The sequence below is a fragment of the Paramormyrops kingsleyae genome, chromosome 9 (genome assembly GCF_048594095.1).
Source record: "Paramormyrops kingsleyae isolate MSU_618 chromosome 9, PKINGS_0.4, whole genome shotgun sequence".
NCBI lineage: Eukaryota > Metazoa > Chordata > Actinopteri > Osteoglossiformes > Mormyridae > Paramormyrops > Paramormyrops kingsleyae.
Window position 1 is genome coordinate 26,672,394 of NC_132805.1, and position 11,540 is coordinate 26,683,933.

The 11,540-nt window shown below is 47.6% G+C and overlaps 1 protein-coding gene across 4 annotated transcripts; it reads left to right on the plus strand.

The window, feature by feature from the left end:
• Window positions 1-153: 153 nt before the first annotated feature.
• On the plus strand, window positions 154-9,320 carry LOC111840889 (neuronal acetylcholine receptor subunit alpha-7-like). Of its 4 annotated transcripts, none has more exons than XM_023806201.2 (11): window positions 154-636; window positions 1,119-1,149; window positions 3,353-3,492; window positions 3,720-3,764; window positions 3,968-4,077; window positions 4,260-4,339; window positions 6,388-6,555; window positions 6,783-6,977; window positions 7,378-7,464; window positions 7,558-7,667; window positions 7,986-9,320. In XM_023806201.2, exons 1-11 carry the CDS (start codon window positions 589-591, stop codon window positions 8,709-8,711), a joined length of 1,740 nt encoding a protein of 579 aa, XP_023661969.2. In that variant the 5' UTR covers window positions 154-588; the 3' UTR covers window positions 8,712-9,320. The 4 variants fall into 4 exon arrangements, with proteins under 4 accessions (XP_023661969.2, XP_072572785.1, XP_072572787.1 ...); XM_072716684.1 differs by lacking the exons at window positions 154-636; window positions 1,119-1,149 and adding exons at window positions 1,160-1,402; window positions 2,616-2,729 and having other exon boundaries at window positions 3,353-3,422; window positions 6,783-6,986; XM_072716685.1 differs by lacking the exons at window positions 154-636; window positions 1,119-1,149 and adding an exon at window positions 2,492-2,542 and having other exon boundaries at window positions 3,353-3,422; window positions 6,783-6,986.
• Window positions 9,321-11,540: the final 2,220 nt, after the last annotated feature.

Consider the following 11,540-nt stretch of genomic DNA (forward strand, 5'->3'; position numbering starts at 1 on the left):
TGTTGGAAAACAAAAACAAGTATGCTCAGGACGTGAAACAGCAAGGTACACTTCAGTAGTCTTTGCATCAGCAATCATCTCTCGCTGCATCACTTTTCCGGCCGCATGCACAATTTCACAATTTAGAAAAAAAATGCACAAAGTAAAACTCAGAAAACATCAGATTACCTGCAGTTGCAGCCGTGGCTCTTCTCGGTACAGCTAGAGTAGCGGTGCTGGATGCGATGCCGTCGTCCTGCGAGACACAACGGAATATGCACGCAATGACATCAATAGCTCGCGACAGCGCTCGGGCTGGTTGCGCGCGGCTCTCACGCGCTCGCCCGACACAAAGATCGCACACAGAGTAGTTCCACTTAACCCCGGAAACTCGACGCCTATCGGACGATAAATAAAAATAGAGATTTAAACTGTACACGTGTAGTTATTGTTTTTGGGTGTCTTTATTATGTAGAATATAGAGCCGACATTACTTTTATTTTCTAAGACGTTTAATTAAGAAACCCTGTACTATACAGTGTAATAAATGTAGAAGGCATCTCATGTTACACTTACCTGGTTCAACGGGGATACCGTCTGACATTCGATATGCAATCAAGTGTTTACACTGTATGCAGATTAGGACTCCGCAAACATGTATGTTTATGTACAACCAACAGGATGGTGCCACAGTTTAACGTCAGTGTATTTATGAAATGCTTTCCTCCATATAATACATATGAAATAACCTTATTTTTTGCTGTTGTTTTATTATTTGAAGAATGTTTTGAGATATCATATTCTAGTAACAAAACATTTCTTTATTTACCAATGAGCAATCAATTTAACTTAATGATCGTAAGATCCCTTAGTGACATTCTTCCGTTTTGACTTTAGTGATCCCCTAAGAGTAACAATATTATGAAAGAAGATAACCGGGCCTGAGAATCGTACCGAAGTGTGTATGTCATCCGTTTTCGTCATTTCTTCACAGCCTCCTCTTACAGCTTTTCCTTTTTCTAATATAGTGCAACCTGCAGCTCGTCGTATTTTTTTTAAAGCGATCCTATGAAATAGCAATGCCAACATATTTATCCGCCCCTGCTTGTAACCCTGTAGTTATTTTGTTTGTCCAGTAGGTGGCAGGCCACCTGGAAGGATTACAGCTTGGTAAGTTATTACAGTACTATGACCCACGGCATGGAAAAATGGTCATGTCTTGTAATTCGTAATATTTGGAAAAATCGGTTTTCCGAAGTCATATGTCTAGATAGCTGCGTGCGAAAACACTGGGTAATTGCGTCATTTACTGTAATGTAAACATGCGCTTCAGTTTAAGATAAGACTGGAATAGTTTTCAAGGGAACCGCCGAGTTACTTGAGGGAAATGATAGCCTTTAAGTAACTGATCATTAACCCCATGGTAAGAGGCTAACTTAATAATTCACTAACTGTGTATCTCACCTCATGGGTAATATTATATGTCTGTATAGGTGTGAAATTGTATATACGCAATATACTCAATTCTCCTATATATACCAAGCGTTTTGTAGATTTGTGCTGTATATAATAATGATATACACCACCTTCTGCATTGGAACATAATACAGTTTACACACATTAGGAGAATTAAGGATTGAGAATAAGCTAAGCAATGCTACAGGGCAGCTTGACGAATAGTAATGCTGGTCGATCTGCGCCCCAGGGTTGTGGGTTTGAATCTTGCGACCAGCTGTGGTGTGTGTGCGTGCATATTTTACTCAGATTTGCCACGACCTCGCATTGGATATGTTGTTCCGGGAAAAGCATGAACAAAATCAGTAGAGGTTAGCATGAAAAAACTTGCCTGCTGATTATTTTTGTTTTACCATGAAACATTATTGAAATGATGTTCTCAGTGGCATTTTTAAGTGTGGAATATGTCACTCATGGTTAATTTTAAAGTCCACACGGTATTTTAAATGTATTGTGCGTCCTGTAGAGTTTTGAGAATGAAAATCCTTTGATTGTTCTCATCCTTCACCACACACACGACCTGACAACACATCTGCCTCAATCTATGGCAAACAAGCCTGCTTGCTTTCTTGACTGGAGCCTACGATTCAGCTGCACCAGAGCTGTGGGCAAGAACATGTGCTTCCCCCCACCACGCACGCACAGGCACATGCACACACACACACACGCACACACACGCACACACACACACACGCCTGCCTCTGCACCCTTGTTCAATCCACCCCACACTGTTCACTGGCTCCACCTCCCACCTCTTTTCTCATTGGTAATCATCGACATAGAGTGGGAGGGGGTGGGGGATAGGGAGAGAAAGAAAGAGAGAGAGAGGGAGGGAGAGGGCTTACTTATATGTTTAGAATTGAGCAGGCTCTCCGTGTATCACTTCAGGCAGCGTGTTATCCCCGTGTTGATCTCCTTCAGTGCATCAGTGAGCCTCAGTGAAGAGGTCTCCCAATATCTCTTCACCTCCTCCCTCCCTATTCAAGCAGAGCCGGGAACATGCTTCATCTGTTTTTCTGTGCGTTTGGATTGTTAGCGTTGGTCCCAGGTAAGTGTTTATCTCCGTGTTTGTTCGCCTGTTTTGCACTTATCCTCTCATCCACATTTTGTTCTGTATGGAGACCAAGGAACATAAGGGGTAGAAGCACTGATGTAGAGGAGAAGTGGAAGTAAATGAGGAACAGTGGTGCATGTACAGCATGCTGAATGCTTACAAGCTGCATTCAGACATACATGTAAGTGACATGTGATATTCAGAGTACGGTGGGAGCTGAGCAGCTGCTGGACTAGCTGTAACTTGTGCTTTATCACTGGAAGTAAAGAAAATGCCCTCCTGATGAGGCAGTGACACATTAGAAACCATCTCTCCACCATATCCAGTGTCTCTCGCACACAGTGCCTGTATCCAAGCAATCAACAAACAACAACAGACAGCTTACTGTTGAACATGACCACTGATGGTTTTTTTATTGGCTGGACACCGGACATACTGCAGTGCTGGCAGACTAACAATGCCCTGAAATATTCAGGAGTGGACTGTCATTTGTGATGCGGGTTTATGTTAATGTTACAAACTGTATTCTTTTATAGACTGCAATCTTGATAGTTAAAGAGCTGATAAAGTGAATGGTTAGTGTCAGTCCTGCTGATCCTCTTCCCGGAATGTTCTCTACCTCCTGACGTTCATCACCATTACTCATCAGTTATGTTGTAGTCCTTTCCTCTCTGTAATTCACATTGTTTTCCATTCCTAAACCTGCCTTTTGATCTCTCTTGCCTTTTCTAACCTCATATCTTTCTGTTCCTCCCTTCCTGCTCCACCTCTTTTTCTCCATCCCTCGCTGCCTCCCTCTCTCAGCGTCACTGCAGGGACCACACCAGCGGTACTTGTTGAAAGAGCTACTAAAGGACTACAATCCCATGGAGAGGCCAGTGGCAAATGATACTCTCCCTATTACCGTCAACCTGTCCATGATCCTCATACAGATTATGGATGTGGTAGTTGGCTTCTCTCTCTCTAATCCTGTGTCTGTGTGTCCGTCAGACTGTCGTGCCAAATCCTCATTTGTCCGTCCGGTTTCCGCTCTCTCACCAGCTGTTTGTCAGTCAGGCTGAAAGCGGGAGTGTAAACATAATAGATGGAATGAGGGTATCTGTGAAAGTTGTTATGGGGGTGCGAGAGACGTGAGCCTTTACTGAAACCACCCCTTTCCACTTTTTTTCAGGATGAGAAGAATCAGGTTCTCACCACCAATATGTGGCTCCAGATGGTAAACAGATACCCCTCACTATGCGTGAAGCTTTGAGTGACATTAAATATCCATTCACTGTATGATCACTTATGCAATTGACATGTTATGTGTAGGGGACAACTGAGGCTATTAATGGGATAGAATGAGCAAAAGCTCCTTCAGAAACAGCATCCATAAGCAGAACGGTTCTCGCGAATTACTCTAAACTTACTGCTCCACAGCACTGGTATGACCACTATCTCCAGTGGAACCAGTCCGAATATCCTGGGGTGAAGAACCTGAGATTCACCACTGATCAGGTGTGGACGCCTGACATCCTCCTGTACAACAGGTAACACGTCACTGCTACGCTGAAACTCACATTATGCCCGTGGCAGCACATTGTACCAACCATAGGGGGCGCTCTTCTGCATGCTTGCATGGTGTCATTCCCACTGCAACTCCTCCTCGGCACAGCCATTGGGATCCTTCTCCCTTAATGCCTCCCTGCCTCTCCTTACTCTTTTCCCTCAGTGCTGATGACAAGTTTGACTCCACCTTCAAGACTAATGTGCTAGTTAACTCCAGCGGTTTCTGCCAGTATCTGCCACCTGGTAGGTCTCCAGCCTCCCTGTCTCTGTCACCCTCCCTAAGGGGGCAGTGACCACCTACTCTTTGGGGTTCCTACCACAGCGAGAATATGTGTCAAGACATTTCTTCTTGCTTGTTATTACCATTCTAAATATAACACAAGCATGGTCAAGCCTTTTATGAAACAGGTATTACCTGTAGCAGTAGCAGATTTAACTGGATTTAAATAGTAGCGTCAAAGAACAATAATAATCCATTCATCTGCTAAACAATGGTGCTGCTCAGGGTGACAGGAAATCCTGGAGCCTATCATAGGAAGTACAGGGGAGAAGGCAGGAGAGACACCACGATACGAAGGCAGGAGAGATACCACGATACGAAGGCAGGAGAGATACCACGTTATGAAGGCAGGAGAGATACCACGATACGAAGGCAGGAGAGATACCACGTTATGAAGGCAGGAGAGATACCACGATATGAAGGCAGGAGAGACGCCACGATACGAAGGCAGGAGAGATACCACGATACGAAGGCAGGAGAGACGCCACGATATGAAGGCAGGAGAGACGCCACGATACGAGGGCAGGAGAGACGCCACGATACGAAGGCAGGAGAGATACCACGATACGAAGGCAGGAGAGACGCCACGATATGAAGGCAGGAGAGACGCCACGATACGAGGGCAGGAGAGACGCCACGATATGAAGGCAGGAGAGATACCACGATACGAAGGCAGGAGAGACGCCACGATACGAAGGCAGGAGAGATGCCACGATATGAAGGCAGGAGAGATACCACGATACGAAGGCAGGAGAGACGCCACGATACGAAGGCAGGAGAGATACCACGATATGAAGGCAGGAGAGATGCCACGATACGAAGGCAGGAGAGATACCACGATATGAAGGCAGGAGAGATACCACGATACGAAGGCAGGAGAGACGCCACGATATGAAGGCAGGAGAGATACCACGATATGAAGGCAGGAAAGATACCACAATATGAAGATGGCTCACCTAGGGTGACACTCAGCCATTGCACTATGCTGACCCCAGCGAATTCCCAAATGCGGGAATCTAGACTGCATAATTTCTGGTAGTGGGGGACTTCCATGACACCTGCCCCTGATATTTTTATTTTTGGTGGCTACAGCTGCAGGGGGGGCGGAGAGAGGCTCAGTGGGTTAAGTCTCTGTACCTGTGGGTCAGAAGGTCGCCAGTTTAAACCCTGGCCACATCAAAATGGTCACATGTCCGTAGGCCCTTAAGCGAGGTGCACATTGGCTGGCCCTGTGATGTGACTCCCAAACTATGGAGAGCAAGATGGGGTAGGCGGAGAGTAGAATTCCAATGTACCTGTATTCATACTTGTGCAAATGACAAATAAAGGATTTATCAACATGGATGGGATATAATAATGATGACAATAATAATAATAGTGCCCTATTACCCTGGCCAGGATAAGCAGTTGGATGATGGATGGATGGATCAATGAATAATATTATAAACAATGTTATTGTGAAATAACTCCGATCTTTCAAACTCCGAGGGAGTTTATTGTGAAGGAAGGCTGGGGCCGGATAGCGCTCCCTCTGGATCACCACCAAAATACACGGACCCAGAGGGAGACAAGGGTGACTCATTACAGTGGGGACTGGGCCGGCTGTGCACTGAGCCCCCCCATACATTCAGTTTTTGTAGCATGACTGTTTCAGGAAGTAGGTAAATAAGTACTGTTTTTAGAAGACTTCTTCACAGACTTCCCTGGATTCTGCAAACATATTAGTTGCGATTCTTTCATTGCAAACGCACATGTTCTGGATTTTGCTGTATCTCAGAGGGCCTGGGGCGTTCCCTGACATTGACTCTGCCCTGGTCGCAGCTGGCCCGGGGAGTTCCCTGACAGTGACTCCCTCCTGGTCGCAGCTGGCCCGGGGAGTTCCCTGACTGTGACTCCACCTTGGTCTCAGAGGGACCAGGGCATTCCCAGATATTGACTCTGCCGTGGTCTCAGCGGGACCGGGGCGTTCCCTGACTGTGACTCTACCCCACTCTTGCTCTCCCTCCCCCAGGGATCTTCATGAGCACATGTAACGTGGACGTCCGCTGGTTCCCGTTCGACATTCAGAGGTGCGAGCTTAAGTTTGGATCCTGGACCTTTGATGGTTGGCTGCTGGACCTGCAGATGAACGAGGCCGACATTTCGGGCTACATGTCGAACGGGGAGTGGGATCTGGTTGGTGAGCGTGGACCCCCTCCTGATTAAAGGCCCTCTCACTCAGCTTCTTTTATTGGCCAGAACATGAACAGGGGAGAACCTCCCCCAGGATAAGTGGTTAGACAATGGAATGATTTCCCTTCATCAATTTTTAAAATCTCCACGCCGTACTCTTTCCTCCTCAATATCAATACTAACCAGGAAGAACAATTGTGCCATGTTCTCCATACCTTTTTCCACCCTCTGAAGGGGTTCCAGGTAACCGGAACGTCGTGTTTTACGACTGTTGCAAGGAGCCGTACCCTGACGTGACGTTCATCATAACCATCCGGCGGAGGACACTGTACTACGCCCTCAACCTGCTGATCCCGTGCGTGCTGCTCTCTTCCATGACCCTGCTCATCTTCCTGCTCCCGGCCAACTCCGGGGAGAAGATTTCTTTGGGTGAGAGAGGTGGGCGGCGGGAACATAAAGATGAACGTGGGGTGGAAGGGGAGGGCCTGCAGATTCTGCAAGGCAGGAAGGTGATGGCGGATGCAAAGGGGCTGCTCTGAGCATAGGAAATGTGAGCACCGGGGATATCGTTGGATATCAGCAGAGAAGGCAGTGAAAAGCCAGGCTGCTCAGTGTGGCACATTAACATCTGCAGCCACTGTGAATTACACCCGCTGCTTTGATCATCCCTGGCCACGTCATCCTCTGCAGTCTTATTAAACTTTGGCTGCTCAGACAAGCAGAATAAGCATTTCTAAAGCGGGAGGAAAGGAGGATTATGGATACAGAGAGTGAAGCCCCACCCAGAGGCCCCACTCACACATGCCCCTATCTCTCTCTTTCTCTGTAGGTATTACAGTGCTTCTCTCTCTCACCGTATTCATGCTGCTTGTTGCGGAGATCATGCCGGCCACCTCAGACTCCATACCACTGATAGGTCTGGGGAAAAAATTCCAGCGATATTACTTGCAGCTTAGTTCCCTTGTTCCTGAGTAGCTGACTAACAAGCTTTTGCACCTTTGCCTCGCAGGGCAGTACTTCGCCAGCACCATGGTGATTGTGGGCATGTCGGTGGTGGCGACCGTGGTGGTGCTACAGTATCACCACCATGACCCTAACGGAGCGGACATGCCTCAGTGGGTAGGGCCCCTGCTCGCCGTCTGGCTGCCCGGCCAGCCGCTGCTGTCTCCTTACGGCTGGGACGGTGTGGGCTCCTTGAGGTCTACGGCCAAGCGTGTCATGTTGTGTGAATAAGCTGCTGACGCCTTTCTGCATGAATGGTTTAAACTGTCTCACAGCGGCTTGCTCTGCATTGGCTCTGTAGCCGTCTTGGTACCATGCTGCCGCTATGTTTATATCCCTTCGTCTTCCCTCCCGTCTTTCCTCTCCCTCCTGTCTTTCTTCCGTGTCTTTCAGCATACCTACCTGTATTGTGTCCCTGTCCCTCTCTGGTTCCAGGTGCAGGTGATCCTGTTCCAGTGGGTTGCGTGGTTCTTGCGGATGAAGCGCCCAGGAGACAGTGGGAACCCCAACAGCCGCACATGCGCCGCCAACCTACGGCGCTGCTCCTCCGGTTCACAGAGCAGGAGCATCCCCAACCCTCCCGACCCCTCCCTGCACCCCATGCACACCCAGAACCTCCCCCAGGCCCACAATTCCCTCTCCCACCTGCACAGCCAGTCCAGCACGAACAACAATGGCAACCTGCTCTACATCAGCTTCCAGAACCTGGATGACCCACCCCTGCTACCCGAGCAGGCCCAGAGGATCGGCACAGTCACACGGAAAGGAGGTTCTGGAAGCATGGCCAGCAGTCCGCCTCCACATATGCCTCCGCAGTTCAGCAATCCCCCTACTGCAGCCTCAAACCTTGACACCATGGGCTGCTCCAGCACCATCTCCAGCAGCTTTGGTCTGGGGGCAGCAACTGGCTGCCTTGGGGTTTCCTCGCACACAATGGGGGACCCCCGCCTCCAAGCCATCCTGGAGGAAGTGCGCTTCTTGGCCGACCGCTACAGGGAGCAGAGTGAGAGTGAGGTGGTGGTGGACCAGTGGAGATTTGCCGCCGCTGTCATTGACCGCCTCTGCTTGGTGGCCTTCAGCGTCTTCAACATCATCTGCACCATCTCCATCCTTATGTCTGCCCCTAACTTTGTGGAGGCAGTGTCTAAGGACTTTGTCTGACTAAAAAGAGGACAGAAATGCTGCAGCTCACAGAGGAACAGGAAGAGCAAATATGTGTCGTTGGATATGTGCGTGGGGGGGGGGGGGGGGATAAAGCCACTGAAGACAAGAAGACTGAGAAGAGCAGGAAGGACTAAACTATCCTGGAATTGATTCAAAACAAACAGAGCAGTTAAATTCCTGCTTCTTCTTCATATTATGAAAAGACTTCAGATGTCGTGCAATTCATTCATGTAATGGGTGAAGACAAAATGATCCTCCACTTGATCCATTCAATAGATGTGGCAAAGAAATAAATCCTCTACTTGATCAACCCAATCAGAGGGACCCTGCAGTCCTAACAGGGGCTACGTGTCCAGTCAACAAGAGCATTTGTTAGGTTCCAGAAAACCTGCATGATTGTGTTAAGAATCAGTGCCCTGATGTACCTCCAGTGACTAATTCAGCTGTATTGGATTGTGTGAGAAAATCTCCGCAGCTAGACAGCATTTGACAATTAAGTCAATCTTCTTTTTTCAAAGGAAAATTCTCTTGCAATTGCTTGTTTTTGAGAAACAAACTTCTCTCCTCCAATGGCATCCAAAAATAAATACCATTTTTGCAAGATTACTGCTTTTTTCCTTCCTGGTCATTTTAGATCCCAAAAAAATAAAACGGCAAAAAGCGCACTGCAGACAGACATGGCCGTAAAGCCGGGTAGGACAGTGATGTATTCCCTGTAACGCTAACAGCAGCATTTGAAAGGTCGTATAATAAGGGCACGGGGAGATAGTCAGACCGGTCGGCAGTAAAGAATAAATCTGCATATTTGTCTCTACACTAGCCATTGCACGTTCAGCCTATTATACCAAATACGCGTTAGTCAGAACTGCCTGCAAGAATAACTCACTTTTATGAGAGGAGGTCAGGATGACAGCCTGCATTTGAGTCATAGAAAATTATGATGCTTTTTCCATTTTTGCAAAGACAGACTATTTCATAATGTGCCGTGTATCTCAGTCTTTCAGATTTATGCGCCGAACACTCAGTGCAGAAGGCAGATGTCTGTATCATCAGCTAAACCCCGGCGGTCGGGCCAGTGCGGGCATTTCCTGTCGCTGTATCTGTGCCTCCTACATAAAAATCCCCTTCCTTTTCAATTATACATAACGGCGAGCTGGAGCCGCGACCGCACACAGATTCAAGGTGTCCGTGGAGGTGCGGTAGGGCACAGCGTGAGAAATGAAAGCCCAACAAACTGGCCATGCTTAGCACGCTCGCTGTCGCGGTTAGGGCTTAAGATGTGGAAATTAAAAGCTGCCAGAGCGGAAACATTTCAGAACGACAGCTGTGGAGATACGGGCATGGGGGTGGGGGGAAATGGGGGGGGCGGCATTTATGCAGGGCCTCTAGCCAGGAGAGGAAGCAGGATTTGATGTCACTGCGGTGAGCAGCGCCGCATGCAGGAAAACGCTGGAAGGCTGTCCGCTAGGACAGCCCATTCTGTCTCCAGGACGCGCTGCTTCACCAGCATTCAAACCCTAAGAGAAGCACTTTGCCATTAAGGCAGGAAGAGTAATTAATGCATCAGAATTCATCAGAGGAACCCACGCTCAGGTTCTGGACCTGCTTCCATATCATTAAAAACCCATCCATCCCATACAATTCTCACCCTCAAGGGCCATTCTTCTTTCCACAGTTAGAGGGAAAAACTCATCCGTTCGTTCAGCAAGAGAGTAGGCATGCAGTGATCGATACCATTTAACGCCGGGCCCTGGAAAAATGACCGCGAGGATCAATGCGTCGGAATGAGGCCAGTTTAGATGGTGATTGATAACCTTCCCTGCCCTCCCTGGGGCTGCATCTCCACAATGTGCTTGATGAGATGTTAGGCCAGCGCACTTTGTTTATTGAGCTCAGTTTTATTATACGATTACCCAGGGTTGGTTATAATGATGGAGCGGTACGCCGTACAGGGCGCCTCCTGTGTTTCCTCAGGCTAACTGCAAGCCTGCACTGGGTAAGTGCCTGGATGGATGGTTGGATAACAGGACAATAGCAAACAGAAGAGTGACAGGCAACAGGGACTGCATGTGATGCACCATTTAATGTAACTGCCGCAGGTGCATGAAAACATGCAACTTTCAGAATTTCAATGCTAATTCAAGAGAAAATAATTAATGTTCAAGAAAAAAAAAATACTGACTTGAAAATATAGGAGACAAGAACAATTGTGCTAATAGTCTGCCAGTGACTATTAGTTTCAGTTTTCAAAAACTAGTTTAGATACTGAGCTCCCAGAAAATTACATTATACAAACCCTAAATCTATTAAAAAGTCAAAATATTAGCTTGTTTCAAATTAGGCGTGCGTTCATCCAATTTTGCTTTCATGTTATCTGGGTATATACTGACATTCTGGAAAGTCCAATTTCATCTAACAAGAAGGGAATGAATTTGCAAATCATACAGCATTATTCACTGATCAGCCATAACATTAGAACCACTGACAGGTGAGGTGAATAATTATCTCGTTATAATGCCACCTTGTCATTGGTGCCATTAGATATTCGGCGACTGAACAGTCAGTTCTTGAAGTTAACGTGTTGGAAGCAGGAAAAATTGGCAAGCGTAAGGATCTGAGTGACTCTGGCAAGGGCCAAATTGTGATGTTAGATGACTGAGTTAGAAGAATCTCCAAGACAGCAGATCTTGTGTGGTGTTCCTGGTATGCAGTGGCTAGTACCCACCAAAAGGTCCAAAGAAGGCCAACTGGTGAACCAGCGACGGGGTCATGGGCGCCCAAGGCTTACTGATGCACATGGGGAACGAAGGCTAGCCTGTCTGGTCC

What these genes read in the sequence shown, in the direction of transcription:
- LOC111840889 (XM_023806201.2), top strand. Translation starts at nt 589, where the DNA reads ATGCAATCAAGTGTTTACACTGTATGCAGATTAGGACTCCGCAAACAT. An exon ending in CGGGGAGAAGATTTCTTTGG is followed by an intron (nt 6,978 to 7,377) that starts GTGAGAGAGGTG and finishes CTTTCTCTGTAG; the next exon opens with GTATTACAGTGCTTCTCTCT. An exon ending in GAGCGGACATGCCTCAGTGG is followed by an intron (nt 7,668 to 7,985) that starts GTAGGGCCCCTG and finishes CTCTGGTTCCAG; the next exon opens with GTGCAGGTGATCCTGTTCCA.